The sequence below is a fragment of the Mus caroli genome, unplaced genomic scaffold (genome assembly GCF_978045245.1).
Source record: "Mus caroli unplaced genomic scaffold, Mus_caroli_1 scaffold_15, whole genome shotgun sequence".
NCBI lineage: Eukaryota > Metazoa > Chordata > Mammalia > Rodentia > Muridae > Mus > Mus caroli.
This window is the reverse complement of record NW_028227270.1, coordinates 20813185-20836069: the sequence shown is the minus strand read 5'-3', so window position 1 is coordinate 20836069 and position 22885 is coordinate 20813185. Positions and strand designations below refer to the sequence as shown.

Genomic DNA, 22885 nt, shown 5'->3' with positions numbered 1-22885 from the left:
GATCTCAAACCAGGTCAATGACACACTGCAATGAACATCTGCAAGTGAAGATGTGTGGACAGAGGGATATCCTGTGGGACACATTGTGACACACTATAGCTTCTACGATGAGATGTTTTCTATGCTTTGTTTTCTGTTGTTGTTGTTTGTGTTTTATTTTGGAGGAGAGGTTGCAAGGGTGACAGGCAGATATGAGGTGCATGATGTGAAACTCACGAGGAATCAATAAAAAGCTTTTTAAAGGGTTCATAAGATTAGCAATTGTGCTTCTGGTTTGCTTTGTGGCAACGCTATTGATCACACCTGGGACCTCCAGGACACTAAGCACACACTCTACAACTGAGCTATACAGCCCCAGTCTACCAACGCTATTCAGTAGCCCATCAATAGGAACAAGATGAACTCTCATGAAATTCTTGGCTGGGCAGTGGTGGCGCACACCTTTAATCCCAGCACTTGGAAGGCAGAGGCAGGCAGATTTCTGAGTTCGAGGTCATCCTGGTCTACAGAGTGAGTTCCAAGACAGCCAGGGCTATACAGAGAAACCCTGTCTCAAAAAAACCAAAACCCAAACCAAGGCAAAACAAACAAACAAACAAACAAACAAATTCTTGAACACAGGGGATCAGACTGTTGTCCCTAAATACAACAATGTAAATGAATCTCATTAGCCTAATATTGAGTTTAAAAGGCAAGTGATAAGACAATATTTACAAGGATAGCCCCCTCATACACACACACACCCTCTTTCTCTCTCTCTGTCTGTCTCTCTGTCTGTCTGTCTTTCTCCCTCCCTCCCTCTATCCCTCTCTCTCTGTCTCTCTCTCTCTGTCTCTCTCTCTCTGTCTCTCTCTCTCTCTCTCTCTCTCTCTCTCTCACACACACACACACACACACACACACACATATATACTGGGCATTGATCCCAGGCCTTACACATTTTCTCTCTTTCTCCCTCTCCCTTCTCCTTCTCTCTCTCTCTCTCTCTCTCTCTCTCTCTCTCTCTCTCTCTCACACACACACACACACACACACACACACACACACACACATACTGGGCATTGATCCCAGGGCCTTGCACATGTAAGGCAAATGCTCTCAGTCCAACATTTTCTATGAGGCTAAAAATGTTTTTAGCTGAAACCTTGGCTGGGAATGTGTGTTCATAAGGGTTCATAATGAAACCAATGAAAGTAACAAGAAATGCTATGCCTCAAAGATAACAATGTAATGAACCGAGATTGTTTTAATCTACTTGTGTGTGTCCTAAGTCCCAGTTAGAAACAAACAAACCCAAGGCAGCCTGAGAGTGTAAAATACTCAGTTTCCAGCCAAGCTGTGCCACAGACTCTGTGACCCGATTTTTATGAATGAAAATGCTGTCTGCAGAGAAAATTCAAACTCAATGCCAATCTTCTCGATTCTCTAATGCTTTGTAAACTCGCTATGAGAAATTGGTTTGTTGGCCTTTTACATAATTGCTCTGGTCAAATGTGTTGATAAAAGGAAAGAACAGAAGAAGTCAACCTTTACCAAAAACAAGGGGGATGGCTCTTAGGAGATACAAGTTCAGTCAGTACAAGGTCACATTGGGGGAAGTTAAGTTAGGACTTATTTCATACTGTAATCAAAAGTGAGTTTCACAGACTAGGGAATGGCTTGGTGTACAGTGCTTGTCTAGTATGTACTGGGTCCCAACCTCACGGAGCACAGCAAGAAGACAGTCTAGACCAGAAACAGAACAGAAACCACAAAGGAATGAACAGGAGAATCTAAGAGCATTAAAAACAGAAAGCCCTGTCACTCATACTTCAATGAAATGACTTTTAAAGAACACTGAAGACAAAGGAGAGAGACCCGGGGAATCTGGAAAAAGATTCAATGTAACAGGTAACTGTAACATAGTAAGCTTTGTGAGAATGGCAGGAAGAAAAGACAGAACAATGGAAAAGACGGCCAAGCCTGCTATGTAAGTGATAAGATCATAAATAGCAGACAAACCTGCTTAATCACAAAATGTTTTTAGATGAAACTCACAAATTTGACAGGAATTAAAGACTGATAATGTCCAGGACAAAAAAAGGTGTCAGAAAATAAGCAGTTTCAAATGTAATCAGGTAACAGATTGTGCAGAGCTTTTAAAATCAAGGCAACTGGAAGGCAAGCCGCTTAGAGACAAATGCTGGCACAGATGCAGAGGGAAGAGAATCCTTGCACAATCACTGGGAATGTAAACCAGTAGAGTCATAGAAAAGCCAGTTCCTGATTGAGACCCTTCCACACAGAGCCACAACGTGATCCAGGAAAAGCCAGTTCCCGAGACCCTTCCACACAGAGCCACAGCGTGATCCAGGAAACACTACTGGGTTATTGAAAAGGAACAGAAAGTCTGGCAGTGATGGCACATGACTTTAATCCCCACTCAGGAGGCAGAGGCAGGTGGATCTCCAAGTTCAAGGCCGAGATCCAGGACCCTATCTGGAAAACAGTGAGCTCCCATCCCTGTCTACTCCCCTGCTACTCAGAACATTCACGAAATGCAAGTGAGACTGGAGAATGGTCCAGCAGTTAAGCAACTCTTCCTGAGGACCCAGGACTCCCACCACCCACACGGCACTATCTGCTACCCCACTCCAGGGATGGACACCCTCTCCTTGGTCCTGCAAGCCCTAGGCATACATGAAGGCAAAACACCCATACATATTAAAAATTATGATACATTTAAAAAAATAAATATAAATTACCTATGGATCCATCAACTAGAGAATGGATAAAGCAAATGTGGTACAGGGGCTACAGAGAGGGCTCAGCAATTCTGAGCACTTCCTGCTCTTCCAGGAAATCTGAGTTTCATTCCCCCACACCCACATCCAACACTCTCTTATTGCCTCCACAGGAACACACACACACACACACACGTAAGGGGTGGGTCTGATGCTAACCCTGTTCCCCAATTGGTTCTTAATTTGTCAATAAAGAAGACCAGGAGTCAAATGCTGGGCAGAGGGTACAACTGGGACTTCTAGTCCCAGGAGGAAAAGGTAGCCGCAAGGAAGGCAAGGGGGGCTTTTCTGCCATGCTTTGGAGGAAAAAGAATGTCGCAATCACATGGGGGCAGGGGGGGGTGGTGGGCAGAGAATGCCTGCAGTTTCCACTGTGGGTGGGTGGCCAAAGATGTTTAACAGGGGCTAGGTGAAACAAGCCACTAAGTTTAGGGTGGGAGGAGAGACAAAGATAGTAAATTGTTAAGGGTAAGCCTTTCCAGGCCAGAGTTATCTGACCCCAGCAATTGTGCCTAGTAGGCAAGTTAAAAAGTAACAAAGCTGTCTGTATGTCTTTTACCCATAAATTCAAGGGTTTTGGGTGGGAACTGGTAGCTCGACCCCTCCCAGAGCAAAGGCGGGTAGGAAAGAAAGCCAGGTTAGGGCCGGTGGGGCCAATCCCAGAGCTAAACTGAATGGAACAAACAGAAAGCCAGAAAGCTGGGGGAGGCTGGTAGCGGGGAGGGGCTGGTAGCGCTGTAGCTCCCAGGAAAAGGTGATGGCAATTTTTAAAACTACACGCAACACACACACACACACACACACACACACACACGTTTGTTTGGTTTTGTTTTTTCCAGATAGGGTCTCACTATGTAGCCCTGGTTGTCCTGAAACTCACTATGTAGACCAGGTCGGCCTGGAACTCATATATCATCCTTCCTCTGCCTCCCAAGGGCCAGGATTAAAAGGTACACACCACGCCTGACAAAATTTTATTATTCTTATACTAAGAATTTCTTTTTTTTTTTCTTTTTTTTTTGGTTTTTTGAGACAGGGTTTCTCTGTGTAGCCCTGGCTGTCCTGGCACTCACTTTGTAGACCAGGCTGGCCTCGAACTCAGAAATCCGCCTGCCTCTGCCTCCCGAGTGCTGGGATTAAAGGCGTGCGCCACCACACCCGGCTCTATACTAATAATTTCTTACAAATTGTCACAAACAAAAGCCACTATTTAAAATTCTAAAAATTGAAAAAAAAAAAAAAACCCAAATTGCCAAAAATTAGGACCAGATTTGGCTTAATGAGTGTCCACAAAAAGAATGCTTCCTGCAAATGTGTGGGGATGGGGATATACAGGAAGGACTGGAGAGAGGAAAGGGAAAGGGGGAAATTATGTAATTTATATTTTAATTTTTAAATGATTAACTAAAAATTAGAAAAAAAAAAGTGTGTGGAAATCCCGTATGCCATTAACAGTTGTATAATGCACAAATGGTGCTGCTATAAATTTGCATTTTCTTAATATCCAATGGCTCCATGTGCATTTCCCTTTAGTTTACTAATACTACTGTGGAGAATCCACAGAACTGAAGGCGTGCACACAAGAAATACAAAGTAGGTTTTTTAAATTCTTTTCTGGGAGGAGTAGGGTGGAGTGGGAGTGGTGGTGGGGGTTGAGACAGAGTCTAACTATGTATCCCTGGCTGTCATAGAATTCGTTTTGTATAGTCCAGACTGGTTTCTATCCCAGAGATCTGCCTGCCTCTGCCTCCCAAGTGCTGGAAATAAAGGCATATGCCACCACCTCCTGGCTAGGTTTTTTGTTTTTGTTTTTTCATTCTAATCTCTGTATGCAATTCTAAGTTATTTATTTTATGTATATGAGTACTCTGTCTTCAGACACACCAGAAGAGGACATCAGATCCCATTACAGATAGTTGTGAGCCACCATGTGACTGCTGAGAATTGAACTTAGGACCTCTGGAAGAGCAGTCAGTGTTCTTAACCTGCTGCACCGTCTCTCCAGTCTCCCATATGCAATTCAAAATGGCTAATGTATCCATCAGCAAACTGTGGCAGAGTGCCACCAATCAGACAACTGTGAAGGTAAGGGAGATTCACCAAGATGCCTCATAATGTAAAACAGGGAAGATGAAGGCAGAAAGTTCCAACATGGCAGCTGGTGGGAGCCTTACAAAAAAAGACAAGTGTGCTGGTGCGTGTCCCTGTAATCCTTGCTACTTGGAAGGTTGAGGCAAGTGTAGGCTAGCCCAGGATATATGAAGAGTTCAAAGCCAATCTCTGCTAGATAACAAGACCCTATCTCCAGCGGGGGGGAATGATAAAAATTAAAGCATGGCCGTCAAGATGGTTCAGCAGGTAAGGGAGCTTGCTGCCAAGCCTGAGAACCTGATTTCAATCCCTGCAAACCACATGAAGGAAAGACTCGGTGATGAAAAGTGAATTCTGACCTCTCCACTCGTGCCGTGCTACACATGCACACAAGTGAACAAACAAGCAAATAAAGTAAGAAACGAGGGGACCTTAAGGAAACAAGAAATGGAACAGGCCGGGCAGGGGTGGCACACGCCTTTAATCCCAGCACTCAGGAGGCAGAGGCAAACGGATTTCTGAGTTCGAGGCCAGCCTGGTCTACAGAGTGAGTTCCAGGACAGCCAGGGCTACACAGAAAAAGCCTGTCTCAAAAAACAAACAAACAAACAAAACAAAACAAAAAGAAATGGGACAGGACATGTATGATGACCTTTAATCTCAGCACTCTGGAGGTAGAGGCAGATGGATCTCTGTGGGCTCAAGGCTAGCATGGTCTAGAACATCTAGGGCTACATGGAAAAACCATGTATCAGTAAACCAAAAAGATACCCAAGATAGCAAGGAATGAGCTCCCTAAATGACCTGTTTTAATTCAGCCAAAGGCTTCTTAAAAGCAATCATGCAGGAAGTTTTTTTGTCACCAAACACATATACAAATAACAACAAAGTATCAAGGTGAAAGATGCAACAATCCAAATGAATCTCTCCCACACGACCTGACAGAGACAAGAGTCAGGTTAGCATCCTCTGCAAACTGACCCAGAGGCGCCGGGAGCCTGAACTCATGGACCCTTCTAACTAAAGACAGATGTGCTCTGTGACTGTGATGAGACAGATACTAATGTATAAAAACTCATCAAGCTTACAGTTTTATGTCTTAATTGTTGTTTTTTCAGGACAGAGTTTCTCTGTGTGGCTCTGACTATCCTGGAACTTGCTTTGTAGATCAAGCTGGCCTCAAGCACAGAGATTTGCTTGCCTCTGCCTCCTAAATGCTGGGATTAAACGTGTGTGCCACCACCACCCAACTAAATTTTTTTTTTCCAAGACAGGGTTTCACTATGTAGCCTTGACTGTCCTGGAATCCACTCTGTAGACCAGGCTGGCCTCAAACTCAGAAATCCCCCTGCATGACAAAGCTTAAAAATCTATTTTAGAGCCGGGCGTGGTGGCGCACGCCTTTAATCCCAGCACTCGGGAGGCAGAGGCAGGCAGATTTCTGAGTTCGAGGCCAGCCTGGTCTACAAAGTGAGTTCCAGGACAGCCAGGACTATACAGAGAAACCCTGTCTCGAAAAAAAACCAAAAAAAAAAAATCTATTTTAACCCATCATACAAAATATCTCAACCTGCAACTATAATTTTAAAAAAAATTCAGGTAACATTTTCAAAAGTAAAAAATTTTATTGTGCTTAGTATGTTATGTATGATCTACTTGAAACATTGTTTCAAGTTATTATTCCTTTATTCAAAAGTTTTGAATAAAGCTTTTGAGTAAGAGACCAAAGCTCACAAGCTATACATATACAGAGCCTGAGCTAATTGAATAGTTTGATGAACTCAGGCTCGAATTCAAAACCTTTGCAAATAAGACAAATAAGTTACATTTACATTTTAGAAAATAAAAGGTCACAAAGAATTGTGAAAAACTAATATTTTAAATTTATTAATGAATTGGCTTGGAATTTGCAATGATTTTTTCACATGTTTATTAATATGTATGGTTGTATTAATAAATATTATGTAATAATTAAATCAATTGAAATTGTAAAAAAAAAAAAAAAAAAGAAATCCCCCTGCCTCTGCTTCCCAAGTGCCAGGATTAAAGACTTGTGCTATCACTGCCTGGCCTAAATTTTATACTTATTCTGAGTTTGGTGGTTTTTATAAAAATGGCCCCCATAGGCTCATATATTTCAATGCTTAGTCACTAGGGAGTAGAATTATTTGAAAGGATTAGAAGGATTAGGAGGCATGGCCTTGTTGGAGTAGGTGTGGCCCAGTTGGAGGAAATGGGTCACTGGGGCTTTGAGACTTCAAATGCCCACACTAGGTCCAGTCTCACTCTCTCCACCTCTCTAGATCAGGATGTAGCTCTCAGATCCTGTCCCAGTGCCATGCGTGCTGCCATGCTCCCTGCCATGATGATAATGCATTAAACTTCAGAAACTATAAAGCAGCCCCCAATTAAATGCTTTTTTTTTTTTATAAGAGCTATCTTGGTCATGACATCCCTTCAAAGCAATAGAACAGTCACTAAGACACTTAGTATATGGATAGATATATATCAAACTTCAATTTTAACAGTGTCAAAAAACTTTTAAACCATTTATCCCAGCATTCAGGAGGCTAAGGAAGGTGGATCTCTATGAATTCTAAGCTATCCTGGTCTACACAGCAAGCTGTAGGCCAGACAAGGATACATATTTATACCCTATCCCCCCACCCCCAAAAAAGAAAATATTATTTTATTACATTTTATTTAGAGGTGTGTGTGTGTATGTGTGTGTGTGTGTACACATATATGCATGAGCACACAACTCATAGGAATTGGTTCTCTCCTTTCACCCTATAAATTAATATAGGGTCATCAGGGCTTTTTTTAAAAAATGGATCAGTAATTTAGAGAACTGGCAGTTCTTACAAAGGACTTGGGTCCAATTCCCGAATAAGGACCCAAGTTGTGGTAGCTCACAACCATCTGTAACTCCAGTTTCAGGGGATTCAACACCTTTTCTTGGTCCCTGTGGATATTAGGTATGTACATGTTCTACAAGTAAAATGCCCATAGACATAAAATCTTGTTGCCGTCTTGTTGGTCTTTAATACTGGTTTTGAGGATGATTTAAGGACATGATAAAAGACCTATAATATTCAGTCAAAATGACAGGATTTTATACTTACATAAAGACTATGACTATACTTCTGACATAGAAGTAATTAGGAAAAATGATAAAAGAAGTATATCAAACAGTAATGAAAAGAGATTGGGGGGGGGCGGCTGGTGAGATGGCTCAGAGGTTAAGAGCACTGACTGCTCTTCTGAAGGTCCTGAGTTCAAATCCCAGCAACCATATGGTGGCTCACAACCTTCTGTAATGAGATCTGACAGCCTCGTCTGATGTGTCTAAAGACAGCTACAGTGTACTTACATATAATAATAAATAAATCTTTGAGCCTGAGGGAGCAGAGGTTCAATTCCCAGCAACCACATGATGGCTCACAACCATCTGTACAGCTACAGTGTCCTCATATAGAAAAAATAAATAAATAGATCTTTTAAAAAAAAAAAAAGAAAAGAGAATTTTCAGAATTCTCTCTGCTTAAAGTCAGCTGATATACCTTATCCTTGTGGGGGCGGGGGGGGAGGGTGTTCAACTCGGGGACTCTCTCATGCTAAGCAAGCACTCTATCATTTAGCACCTCTAATCAATCAAAATACAGTAAAATCTGTGATTTCAGGGCCTAACAAAGTAAAAGTCTATCTGGAATAACAACTAAAGCGCTGTAGAACTAACTAAAAGAACACATTAGAAGGCTGGAGATGCAGCTCAATACAAAGTGGCTTTCTAGCATGCACAAAGTTCTAGGCTCCATCCCTAGAATTGCAGAAAACAAAACACAACACAACACCCTCTTTTGAACACTGGAAAATAGCTCAGTACCCACTTAATGATTATAAAGAACAAGGTATGCAAAGGTAGGCTCACTTTACAAAGAACAAAAAGTACAGAAAAGACATCTCCTGTGAGGTTTTGTCTTTTACTGTTTGTTATAATGCTAAGTGGGGGGCCTCCAGGGTTCTGAGTCTGCACACAGACTGAGGGACCCCAGTTCATTCAGATTGGTTAATATAGATGTCAGCAGCCGATAGCTGGGGGGGGGGCTTGGGGGGATGGAAGAGATGTAGGTGGGGCTTAGGTTTCCCAGGCTAGAGACCACTAGGAAGGAGGGACAGAGGGTTGGGGGAATGGAGGAAAGCGGCCGGCCGTGGCATAGAGAAGCAAGGAGAGCTGCCAGGAGATAGAGAAGCAAGAAGAGCAGCTAGGGCTAGGGGCCAAGACAACATGGCTCAGAGCGCTGCCTGGTTGGAGCTATGGGCAGTACATATGAAACACAGTAAGCAATAACTTCGGTTATGGATAGGAAGTAGATTCTAACAGCATGAAGGATAGGCTATTGTGTTGCTTAAGGCATATTAAAATATAAAGGCTGTGTGTGTGTGTGTGTGTGTGTGTGTGGGGGTCTTTCATTCCAGAAACATAAATGGCCAAAGGAAGGAAGAAACACAGACAGGATTTATTAAATTATATTTAGTACAACCTCCCTCAAATAACAATGCCCCCCCACCAAGGTAAAGAATCCACTTGCACAGGAGATGCAGGCCTAGGAACTTAGCATGTCAGAAATGTTCTCACAGACATGCAGAAGGAGCCAGGGAACAAGGAGTGATTCTAAAATCTAAAGAGATGGCAAGGTTTATTATAGTAATAACCTGTTAGATCTATCCCAGCTTGTGAATAACACTCATCACTCTCGTGCCAGACTGGAGTTCGACGACTGAAATGTGTAACTGAGTTCAATGGAATGAGCTTGGGTAGGCAAAAGAATAGAAGAATAAAATTGCTTGAGGCTGAAATGCCCGTCACTTATCATAAGGTAACTACATATGAAAATAATTTTTGTGTATATATACTCGGTAGGTGTTGAACCCAAGGCTTTCTACATGTTAGGGAAATACTCACCTAGTTATGCCACCAGCCAAAAGGCAGGTTTTTTCAAGAACTAGCTTTCACTTCCCCAGCACTACCATGAGTTACTGCAAATACCTGTTGATAAATTATCAAAACCACTTATAACTGATTAAACTTTCTAGACAATAAGCCCGGTGAGAGGCTAAAGTTCACTGTGTCTCTAGTATCGCCAGTGCTGGTCTCCCTCGAGCTGGTTTATTTGTTTATTTTTTTAAAGCCTCTCGAAACTGTAAGTAAACAAATCCTGATGGCCAGGGAAAACCTGACACACCCAGAAACTCTCAGCAAAACATTTACTCATGGTCCACAATGGACTGTCCTAGCCTATCTACAAGTGGCCTCGCCTGGAGCTAAAGGTCGAAAGAAAACTCTCCCCCAAAGCCTCCACACTCCACAGAGGAACTGGCTTCCAACAGACGGCAGGGCACAGCACCCACCACTCTGCGGAGGGGCGGGGGGGGGGGGCGGGGGGGGGCTATACCCACCCTTTCAGGCTTTCTTAACATGGCTTCTTCTTTTTTTTTTTTTCCCTTCACTAACTAGAACTAAGTTTCATCTAAGCTTGTAGATTTCCTAACAACTCAGGCATTTCCAGTTTCTCATCAGCTCTTTCGAAGTCCTCCTATCCCCCAGCGCCAGGGGCCACAACGACCCTACCCTAGAGTCAGCCAGGGTCCAATATTTCAATTAGTTTTCATGGCAAGAAATCAGTCTGGCTAGAACCAGGCAAGGTGGGTAAGCCTGGGATCCTGGCTACTTGGGAAGCCTGTTTAGTTAAAGAGTAAGTTCAGGTCTAGCCTGGGCAACTTAAGGAGACCCTATCTCAAAAACAGGAAGTATTGAAGTATGGTGACTTGGCTTAATGGGTAAAGCCCTGGTCTTGAAACTGTGAATATATGAGCTCAGATCCCCAGAACCCAGGTAAAAGCCAGGTGCAGTCGCAAGTCTATAACCAAAGTTCTTCTGTGGTAAGATGGAGGCAGACACAGGAACCATCCTAGGAAGTCCCCAGGGCCAGCTGGCATGGCAAGCAGGAGGTGGGAGATGAGGGCCAACCCCCAGCTTGTCTTCTGACAGTCACACAGGGCCAGTGGCAGTGCACAGGCCTGTACTCAAAACACATGCCTCCCACGATCTACTAAACACAAACTCACAAGGACTAAAAACAAAAAGGAGTCAGTCCAAAAACCTAGGGACAGAACTAGTGGCAGAGTGCTTGCCTAGCACGCACAGGAGGCCCTAGGTTCAGAAAAAAAAGAAAGAAATGGAAGAAAAAAAAAAAAAAAAAGAAAGCAACCAAGTGTCTATAGCTGCTTTTCACAGCATCCCAATAGAAACAAAGTCTCTTTCCACACACTTGTAAAGGGTTGAGCAACACTGCCTGCTCAGGTGCTTTTAAAGGATTCCTAGGCTTTCAGAAAAGAACACAACATAGGAAGCCTGGTAAGATTTACAATATGGTGCCCTCCCTCCTAAAAAGAAACTTCTGTAAATCTCTGTCTTTGTCACACTCAAGTATCTGAGAAGCTAAGTGGGATACAAGTGAGTCACAGTGACTGACCGTGATGCTATCAATAACTCACATGATATGTACTCACTGATAAGTGGATATTAGCTCAGAAACTTAGAACACCTAAGATACAAGATACAATTTGCAAAACACATGAAACTCAAGAAGAACGAAGACCAAAGCGTGGACACTTTGCCCCTTCTTAGAATTGGGGACAAAACACCCATGGAAGGAGTTACAGAGACAAAGTTTGGAGCTGAGACGAAAGGATGGACCATCTAAAGACTGCCATACCCGGGGATCCATCCCATAATCAGCCTCCAAACGCTGACACCATTGCATACATTAGCAAGATTTTGATAAAGGACACAGATATAGCTGTCTCTTGTGAGGCTACACCAGGACTAGCAAACACAGAAGTGGATGCTCACAGTCAGCTATTGGATGGATCACAGGGCCCCTAATGGAGGAGCTAGACAAAGTACCCAAGGAGCTAAAGGGGTCTGAAACCCTATAGGTGGAACAACAATGTAAACTAACCAGTACCCCCCAGAGCTCGTGTCTCTAGCTGCATATGTATCAATGATGTAGTCGGCCATCATTGGAAAGAGAGGCCCATTGGTCTTGCAAACTTTAGATGCTTCAGTACAGGGGAACGCCAAGGCCAAGAAGTTGGAGTGGGCGGGTAGGGGAGTGGAGGAGGGAGGGTATGGGGGACTTTGGGGATAGCATTAGAAATGTAAATGAAGAAAATACCTAATAAAAAAATTTAAAAAATAAAAAATAATAAAAAATAAGGCTACCAACAGTGGCCATTCCCACAATGCCTCTGTCCATCTGAACCCCATCTGCCTCCATCCCATAGGCAACAGTGTTTCCACCAAAACAGGAAAGAAAGAAAAAGGGGTGGGGAGGAGTTCTTGCATTCTGCAAAAGCCACCCTTTCTTTGTGACTTTTTTAGGAGGTACTCCTTCCAGAGCCTCGATCTACTCCCTGAAAATAGAAATGATTTAACCCTTTAATAAAGCAATTTCCACACTGACCTACCTTTTAAACATTCTGAGCAAAACAAACAAATAAATGAATAAACAACTTGGCCCAGTATGGTGGCACACACCTTTAATTCAAGCACTGGGAAGGCAGAGGCAGAAGGATCTCTGTGAATCTGAGGCCACCCTGGTCTACAGAGCAAGTTTCAGGACAACAAGGGATGTTACACAGAGAAACTCTGTCTCAAGAACAAAAAACAAAACACAAACAACTTACACATCATACAAACACAATGATGCAAAGCATGAAGTTATAAAAGTACAAAAAAAAAATGAGAACATAAGGTGAGAATTTAACAAAAGGTTAAAAGTGTTTTTGCTTTGTTTAAACTTACCCACTCTTCAACATTGGGGGGCTGTTCATCATAAATGTGTTCCTTATCCCACAAAATATTGGACTTATCATACCGGTCCATCTTTCTTCGGGTTTTCACAGCAAAAAAGATGATTAAAGCAAAAGCCACGATAATCATGAACCCCAGGACAATGGCTATAGCCTAAAAGATGAAAGATATTGACATAATTAATTTTAATTGCTTTAATTGAAAACTACCTACTAGGAGCAAAAACCCTTACCAAAGGGCCTAAGTACTTGTGGTTTAATAAAACTAAAAGTAAATTGTCACAGATTAGTTCTGTCATAAAACTAACCCACACTAAAGGGGGCCAAACACATACAGAGTGAGCCAGGTGCACATAAACAAAAAATGACACATTACACATGACTCAGTACTCAAACCCTGCTTAGCTAGGAACCATCAGAAGAACTCTATTTCATAGCTACAGGAATTTTGCCTGCATGCATGTCTGTGTGAGGCAGTCAGATGCCCTGGAACTGGAGTTACAGACCGGTATGAGCTGCCATGTGGGTACTGGGAATTGAACCCAGGTCCTCTGCAAGAGAAGACAGGGCTCTTAACTACTGTGCTGTCTCTCTAGCCCAGACAATGTCTCATGTAGCCCAGGCTAGCCTCAACACTCTATACATAGCTGAAGGTGATTTCAACCTATTGATCTTCCTGCCTCTACCTCCCAAGTGCTAGGATTAGACAGCCTCAAATTCTTGTAAAGAGTTTAAAAGCTGCTATTTTCAGAAGTAGTTTTAGATACCAAATCATACCTACAACCCTGTTCATGACACATGCCTGGCAATTCTTTTTACACTGTTAAGTTTTGGGGCCATACAGGATCTATCTTAACATAAATGATAAAGATAGGAATCTAACCAACCTAAAAATTAGAGCAAATGGATGAATGATTCCTTTGATCTAGCAAGTTCATCTGTTTTCAATGTCTTGTACTAGAAAGACCCTTGTAACAATGCAGCCCCCTCCCCTTGATGGCTCATCCATTGTCAGGCAGATGCATTAGGTGGCACCCTAACCTGGGCACACTTGAATTGGAGTCCAGTGCACGTTACACACTCCTGGGGAGCAGGAGCTCTCCTTCCCACTGTCTACCTCACAGTGACATCCTTTCTCAAAGAATATAGGGCCGGGCGGTGGTGGCGCACGCCTTTAATCCCAGCACTTGGGAGGCAGAGGCAGGCGGATTTCTGAGTTCGAGGCCAGCCTGGTCTACAAAGTGAGTTCCAGGACAGCCAGGGCTATACAGAGAAACCCTGTCTCGAAAAACCAAAAAAAAAAAAAAAAAAAAAAAGAATATAGGTTCCAAATAGCCAGCGGATTAAGAGGGACGGGCGTGTGGTGAGTTAGACACACCAACTCTGCCAGCTCTCAGTGCCCACCACAGACAGGTCTGAACAGTAGCAGCAGGCCCTCTGAAAACCTACACCAGCAAGGAAAACACTCTATCTTCAAAATAAAGCCAGGCAGTCAGTGGAGAAAGTCTAACCTGAAAGAGTGACTCATTCAGGAAAAAGAATAGGAATTCCTGAGTCAAGGGGAGGGAGAAAAAAAAAAAAAAAAACAGGAGCAGTGTTTGTGGTTTAATGTAATTAAGATGAATCACAGTTTCCTAAGGTCGGGTTTTACACCCACACCACCCCCGCAGCACATGGAATCACCTGGACAAAAGATACTAACATTCTGGAAACTACCAAATCCACGAAAGAAAACAGGGAGAGGCTCTCTGTTCACTGACTGGAAGATATACGATTGCAAACATGACAAGATTCCCCAAAACCAATCTACAGATTTGGGGAAACTCTACAAAGTCCTTAGCAAGTGGGCTTGCAAACACTAAGACTCAGCCGACCATGCACAAGGATTACCCTAAAGGATAATCCTAAAAAGCATATGGAAATGCAAGAAATAAAGAATCTAGCCAAAATAATTTTGACCTAAGTAAGAGAATCCACACTTCACAATTTCAAAACGTGCTCTAATGCTAACATAAGAGACTATTGTATGGGTATAAGGACAGACGCATAGATTAATGACATCAAATGAGACTCAAAAAAAATAAATGTTTTGGGCTGGAAAGATGGCTCAGAGGTTAAGAGCACTGACTTCAGGAGGTCTTGAGTTCATTTCCAAGTAACCATATGGTGGCTCACAACCATCTGTAATGGGATTCAATGCCTTCTTCTGGTGTCTGAAGACAGTAACGTGTACTCATACATAAATAAAAAATAAAATCTTTAAAAATAAATAAATGAGCCGGGCGTGGTGGCGCACGCCTTTAATCCCAGCACTCGGGAGGCAGAGGCAGGCGGATTTCTGAGTTCGAGGCCAGCCTGGTCTACAAAGTGAGTGCCAGGACAGCCAGGACTACACAGAGAAACCCTGTCTCGAAAAAACCAAAAATAAATAAATAAATAAATAAATAAATAAATAAATGTTCATATTTATGACCAATGTGTGTGTATGTTGCATGCTCCTTGTGTGTGCACATGGGTATACTTGCCTATACATGTGTGTGTCTATCTATGAGAGGAGGTCAAAGGTCAATAACAGGTATCTTCCTCCATCACTTCTCATTCTCATTTTTTTGAGAAACAGTCTCTCAGTGGATCTAGAGGTTGTCATTTCAGCTAGACTGGTTGGCCAGGGAACCCCTCATAGCTGCCTATTTCTGTCTCATCCACACTGGGGTTACATGGGCACACCACCATGCTTGGGTTTTTGCATGGGATCTGGGATCCAAACTCAAGTCCTTGTGGATTGTGCACACACACTGCCCACTGAACCATATCCAACCCCAGATGTTTCTAACCCAGGGCCTCATACGTGATAAGCAAGCTTTCTACCAATGGGCTATATCCATCATCCATACAGTCAAATCATTTTTGACACTGGCATAGAGAAAATTTAATGGAGGAAAGGTAGTTCATGTGTCTATAATTATGGTGTTCAAAAGATTGATGCTATAGTAGGACCTCAATTTCCAGGCCAATGTGGGATATACAATAAGACCCTTACTTTCTTTGATAAGACAGCAAAAGCAAAAAAAGAAAAAAAAAAAAAAATCAAATGAAAAACCAGACAAATGAGAGTCTATCAAAACTAAAGTTCTGTATAAAGAATATCATTTTTTTAAAAAAAAGTTAAAAAGAGAGGTAGCAAAGTAAGAAATACCTGCTAATCATTGATATGGACTTGTTGGGGGCTGGAGAGATGGCTTAATGGTTAAGAACACTGACTGCTCTTCCAAAGGTCCTGAGTTCAAATCCCAGCAACCACATGGTGGCTCACAACCATCTGTAATGGGATCAGATGTCCTCTTCTGGATTGTCTAAAGACAGCTACAGTGTACTCGTGTACATAAAATAAATAAATCTTAAAAAACAAACAAACAAACAAAACACCAGGCAGTGGTGGCGCACACCTATAATCCCAGCACTCGGGAGACAGAGGCAGGCGGATTTCTGAGTTCCAGGCCAGCCTGGTCTACAGAGTGATTCCAGGAAGCCAGGGCTACACAGAGAAACCCTGTCTCAAAAAAAAAAAAAAAAAACAAACAAACCAAAGACAAATACAAAAACTCTATTACTTATTGATACAGATTTGTGTGCATATCATAAAGATTTTAAACAGGCCAATTTTAAAAGTAAAATTCCAAATATCAAATGATGACAAATGTCTAACACATATATTAAAGTATGCCAGTACCATTGGCTGTCAAGGAAAAACCAATCAAGGCACAAGTGTGCCTGTAATTCAGAATGCTAGGGTAGGATTTGCTGTGAGTTCAAGGATGGCCTGGGACACATCATAAAATCCTATTTCAAAACAAAAACATACGCAGAAAAAGCCACCTAAAATAAAGGACCATTTCATAGGCATTAGCACGACCAGAATCAGACAGACTGACAGACTGACAGTAACAGGCTCTGGAGAGGAGGCAGAAAGGTTAGGGCCCTCACACATTTCTGGAGAGTCACCAGGCAGCTCATCAACTTTACCCACAGGCTTACTCACAACTCAAGAGATGCTAAGAGTCATGCAAACACTTGTACATCCAAGATCATAAGAGCATAAGTAAGAGATGAAGCAGAAGCACCCTTAATATTCACAAACCATTGGGTCAATAAAATGTGACATATATTCTTAAATCACTCATCAATAAAAAGAAATAAAGGATTACACACGATGAAAACACAGATAAACCTTTAAAGACATATATAATAAATAAAAGAAGTCAACCATAAGAGACCATATCTTGTAAAAAAAAAAAAAAAATCTATGAAATACCAGCGAACAGGCAAACATATGAAGTAAACACTGTGGCTGTCCAGAGCACGGGCAAGTGCTAACAGACACAAAAGTTTCTTGGGAAGAAGTGAAGATGTTCCACAACTGTAGTGATGTCACATAACAGGTCACCAAGCTATCCTTTAGCTAGGTATTAACATATGGAACGTTAATCATGGCTTAATAATGACATCCAGCCCCTCCCCCCAACATCTTGGCATAATTTGAAGAAGGGATTTGACATATTTTTTAAATGTTCCCATACTGACTACTTTAGTTTGAGTGTTTACATATTCTAGTTGAGCGTCTCTAATCTTACAGGGGAAGAACAAAGAACTCTTCATACCTCCTGGGGGTCAACCACACAGTAGTGATACAAATATTGATCCACGTAGAGACCAGTACCTCCAGGAGTATAAAACTGGTTGCAGATCATATATATCTGTGAGCCGTACATAGATCCAGAAGCCTGGGCCGTCGGGTTCACTCCCATTATATACACGATCGTGGCAATAAACACCATGATGCCCAGGATAGCGCTGACTATGATCACGATCAAGTAATATCTTCTCGTCCTGGACATTCCAGATCTTATAACACTGGTCACAAATATTACCAAGGAAGCGATGAAGCAGAAGGCTGCCATGGCCAACAGGAAGCCTTTGGCTGCTCTTGGGTCTGTATATCCGCCATAGCCATAGCCATAGCCTCCATAGCCTCCATAGCTACCTCCATAGCCAAAGCCGCCATAAGGGTAGTTTAGGCTTCCTCCAAAGAGCCCTGTCCCGTAGCCTCTGTCCCAAGCAAGTGTGGAAGCCACACAGGCAAATATGGCGATACACATCACAATAATGAGCATAGACAGGATCCGGATCACCCCTGGGGGCGACGTCCATTTGTAGAAGTGAAGAATTTCATCTTCCGGATAAAAAGAGTACGCTGGCTGAGAGAGCATCGGCCGGACGTGCATCTCTCCGCCATACATGTCATTGCTTGGCGCATAATGATTGGGTTTGCTGAAAGGGAAATAAAGAGACCTGAAGTTAAAAAACTGCTTGGAATAAAATCAGCCTTGTAGGTGAAACTATTTTAAACCCGCTGAACAGTAAAGGAGTTGCTGATTTTATAGGAGAACAAATCTGAAGTGGATTCAGCAGCAGACACTGCTGCTCTGGGAAACGTATTTGACAATGACTGTTCTAATACATTTAAGGGCAAAGGACCTCCCAAATTTGCCCCATGTAATGATCATCTGGAAATACATAAAATGTCTGATAATGGGACTGGTGATATTAACTCTATGGCAGAGCACTGTCTAGCAAATACAAGGTTTCTGAGTTCCATTCCCAGGACTGGGAGCAGCCATAGTGTATGTGGATAGGACCCAGACAGCTTTAGAACAATGTATCAAACCCTTTTTCCCTTGTGGCACAGGGTAAGTACATTTGAACACAATGCCCACACCACCAGCCTATTTAGGATCCTGTACAATGCCTAGCATCCTACTCTTTGACATCAGAAAGCACATTCATTCATCAACTCTTTGATGGCTGACTGCTGGAGATGCCAGGCTGACTTATGTGGACCTCGTGCTTGGTAGTGGAGAGGCAAAAGGGAGGAGAAAAAAAAAAAAAGCACCACCATACTGGATTTAAGGGGTTTGGTTTGTTTGTCTTGTTACTATTTTGAGACAGGATCTCGTGTGGCACTGGCTGACTTCAACCTCATTATATAGCTGACCTTCTGATTCTCCTGCCTCCACCTCCCAAATGCTGGGATTAAGGCATGTGTCACCATGCCTGGTTTATGTGGTGCTAGAGATCAAACCCAGGGTGGCAGCTTCATGCACACTAGACAAATGCTCTCCTAACTGAGCCATGTTGGCAGCTTCATGCATGGTAGGCAAACGCTCTCCTACCTGAGCCAAGTCCCAGGTCAAAAGTGCTAGGTAGTGGTGGGGAAGGGGCTTCAAAACTGGGGAAGGGTCTAGGACTCTGCTGATGAGCAACAGTCCTACCCACCTAGCTTAGATCTTTTTTTTTTTTTTTTTTTTTTTTTTTTTTTGGTTTTTCGAGACAGGGTTTCTCTGTGTAGCCCTGGCTGTCCTGGAACTCACTTTGTAGACCAGGCTGGCCTCGAACTCAGAAATCCGCCTGCCTCTGCCTCCCGAGTGCTGGGATTAAAGGCGTGCGCCACCACGCCCGGCTCTAGCTTAGATCTTAAAATCATGCACCTAATGGGTGGAAGTTTCTCTTACATGCAACAGACCCCAGTAGAAAAGAGAAAAGAGAGGCCTGGAAAGACGGCTCAGCCATTAAACGCTAGGCTCACAACTGAAAAATATTAAGAAAAGAGAAAAGGAATCATTATTTACTTACAATTCATCAGGTCTGTAAGGAGGTGGACTTTCAAAAGGCCTCACGGACATGGCTGATGTCACTGGTCACCTAATCTTTATGATGAGCAAAATGTCCAGGCTCCCAAGAGAAGTGGACCTAAGCAACAAAAGTGGAGCAATGGAATTACTGAGGCCAGGGGAGTTCGCAGCACAGAGAAATGTAAGACTCCAGTCTCCAAGGGCCACTCACTCCACCCCCACTGTATGTAACAACCCGCTGATTCCTTATGCACAGAGAACCTGGCATTTCTCATGGGGCAAGTATTACATTCTTGTATGGCCCTGGCACACAAGTTATCTTTAAACGTGTAATTCCGAGTTACAATAATAACAACTTCACATTCTTTTATAACCCAGGAGGAAAATAAATAAATAAATGATAGCCAATACTAAGAACAAAAGCATACAAAGAAAAAGATATAAATTCGAGGTTAGCATGAGATCTTGTCTCAAAAAGAAAAAAGGATTTATTCATAAAATTAACTATTTGTGGTCAGTGAAATGACACAGTGGGAGGGGGTCTGCCACCAAGTCTGATGACCTGAGTTCAATCCCTGGAACACAGAAATTGGAAAGAGAGAACCAACTCCTACAAGCTGTTCTCTCAACTTCATGTGTGTGCCATGGTGTACAAATACACATGCACGCGTGCACACACACACACACACACACACACACACACAGATGTTTAAATTTTTAAACAATTTTTAAAATATTTTTATTTAGTTAGTTATTCATTTGTCTATTTTCTTGTTGTTTCTGGTTTGAGAAACAGAACTCTCTGTGTCTGTTTGTGTCTCTCTGTGTATCCCTGACTGCCCCAGAACTCACTCTGTAGACCAGGCTGGCCTTCAATTTAGAGATCCACCTGCCTCTGTTTCCCCTAGTGCTGGAATTAAAGGCATGAGCCACCATCATTGGGGGGTAGAGACAACACAGATTAATGATTTACTTTTATGTTCACTGGTGGTCTTGCCTGAGTGTGTGTGTGTGTGTGTGAGAGAGAGAGAGAGAGAGAGGGAGAGAGAGAGAGAGAGAGAGAGAGAGAGAGAGAAAGAGAGAGAGAAAGAGAGAGAGAAAGAGAGAGAGAGGTGTCAGATCCCCTAGAACTGGAGTTACAGAGAGTTGTTGTGAATTGCCATGTGGGCGCTGGGAATTGAATCTGGGTTCTCTGAAACAGAAACCACTGCTCTTAACCACTGAGCCATCTATCTCTCCAGCCCCTTAAATTTTTAAAATAAAGAAACAAAAGCCAAAAAAGCAATAATCTCATTGCCAGCTACAATGTTATATACCAGAAACCCCGGCTTCTCAGGAAGTTGGGGCAAAAGGACATCAAGCTGGAGACCAACCTAGGCACACAAACACGGTAAGACTCTTTCCTCTCTCAAAAACAAAGCAAAAAGCTGACAACTGTAGCTCCATGGTGGAGCGCTTGCCTAGAATGTCCAAGGTCCTAGATCCAATCCTCCAAACTAAAAGAAAGATAAATAATTTCCTATTACCTTTAAATGCTCATGTAATATGAGAATGCACTTGAGACTGCCGATACAACAGTGTCTAGCACCTGTCAGCCCTCCAGAGGTAACTAAAGCATACTCTAATTTACAAGCATGCCCTTATTAAAAGTGACTTCAAAATGTAGGTGTGGATGGTGTGATTGCAGCCCACCACATTCTCTTATCTGGGTTTCCAATTCTCCAAAAAGAAAAAAGAAAAACATGAAACACATATCAAAGAGGTCTTTCCTGAGTGAAAAGTACAGTATTTTGCTCTAGAATTCTCTGAATACCTAATAGGCAATTTCACTCAATCAACACATACTTATTAAAGAGGCCCCTACACAGAGGAGCCTGTGGAAGCAAGACACACACACACACACACACACACACACAATCAACTACTTCAGGCTGAACTATGTGACCCAGAGCGGCAAGGGATAAGTTGGGAAGCCATGAAGATGGAGAGCATTAACTAGCAGTGCCTTGGAAGGATGGAAAGTCATCCAGGCAGGTTAAGTGCTGATATGCATGGGGTTGGGGCTCATTTATGGACCAGAGAGGAAGCCATATATGGACATGGTAACCTATTAAAATAAAGACTATCATGAGAGTACAAAGTGCTGTGAACATCTAGTGAGAGTTTCTCCTCTCACTCAGGGGTGAAACAGAAAGCCAGTCTGATTCTCAGCAGTGGACAGGCGACTGAGTTAGGACCAAGAAGACAGGCAAAAGAGGCCACCCAGGAGCCGAGCGGCAAAGCCCCTGACGTAAGGAAGCACAGGCTGAGGAGAGGCCACGGCACTGAGTATCCACCCATGTGCCAGCTGCTCCACAAAATTCCAATTCAGACTCAAACTCACCTTGCTTATCTTACCTACTTTACAAACCCAGAAAGAACCAGAAAGTCGTGGGAAGTAACATGCTCAAAGCCAGTGAGTCACTGAGATGAAACCTGACCCACATTTCCTGTCCTCTCCACTATCAGAGGTTTTTAAGTGAATTTCATTTCATACACTAGCTTTCCCGCAGTAGACAAACTGGTGTTAATGTCCATGAAGCTGTGAATCTGGACGTGACCTGTCCTGGTCCAAGGTGACTCGATGGTACCCGAGAAATCTTTTGGAAATAATACTAACCAGTGAGAACTAAAAGCTGGATTTTAGTCTAGAAGAGCAACGTTAGAAAGGTCAAGAAAGCCGGCCGTGGTGGCGCACGCATTTAATCCCAGCACTTGGGAGGCAGAGGCAGGCGCATTTCTGAGTTCAAGGCCAGCCTGGTGCCTGGTCTACAAAATGAGTTCTAGGACAGCCAGGGCTATACAGAGAAACCCTGTCTCGAAAAACAAAAAAAACAAAAAACAAAAGAATGAAAGAACAAAAGAGAGAGAGAGAGAGGGAGGGAGGAAGGAAGGAAGGTAGGTAGGTAGGTCAAAAAAGGGCCTATGGCATGGCTCAGCAGATAAAGGGACTTGCCACCAAGGATGAGGAACTGGGTTCAATCCCCAGGACCTACATAAAGGAAAGAGGGAAACAACACCTGTAAGCTGTCCTCTGACCTCTATACACATGCTGTGGTGTGCACACAAGTGTGCCAAGAAGATAAAGGCAAGAAGGAAAGAACAAAGGAAGGAACGGACTAGCAAGTGAATGGACAAATGAACGTAAGTTCAGTCTTACCCCTTTGAGCACTTCCTGCCCCTCAGGCAGGGCATATTCAGGCATCTACAGTGTGTTCTTTCCAGGCAACTCTAGTAATTGATTAGCAAGGAAGAGAACTTTAGATCCACTAGGTAAACTCCATGTGAACAGGCGTTTTCTACATGTTGTTCACTGATTAAAACAGCACCTGGCACAAGGTAGAGGTGCAAATATTTGCTCAACATTTACATGAATATCAATTTGGACCATGGATACAGCCTGCA

At 42.9% G+C, this 22885-nt stretch overlaps 1 protein-coding gene across 7 annotated transcripts in view; it reads right to left on the bottom strand.

The window, feature by feature from the left end:
• Ocln (occludin) overlaps positions 1 to 22885 on the bottom strand; it is a 57213-nt gene that overhangs the window by 26682 nt on the left and 7646 nt on the right. For 5 of the 7 annotated variants that reach the window (XR_015045371.1, XM_021180864.3, XM_021180866.3 and 2 more), the window contains exons 2-4: positions 19443 to 19559; positions 17411 to 18080; positions 12745 to 12906 (exon numbers count right to left, since the gene is read on the bottom strand). Coding sequence is in view for 6 of the 7 variants with exons in the window: in XM_021180864.3 (XP_021036523.1) it covers positions 12745 to 12906; positions 17411 to 18080; positions 19443 to 19492 (882 nt within the window). In the remaining variant the exon portion in view is untranslated. Of the gene's footprint in view, positions 1 to 12744; positions 12907 to 17410; positions 18081 to 19442; positions 19560 to 22640; positions 22736 to 22885 lie in introns of those variants that run through there. The other 2 variants (XM_021180867.3, XM_029468412.2) reach the window with 2 other exon arrangements.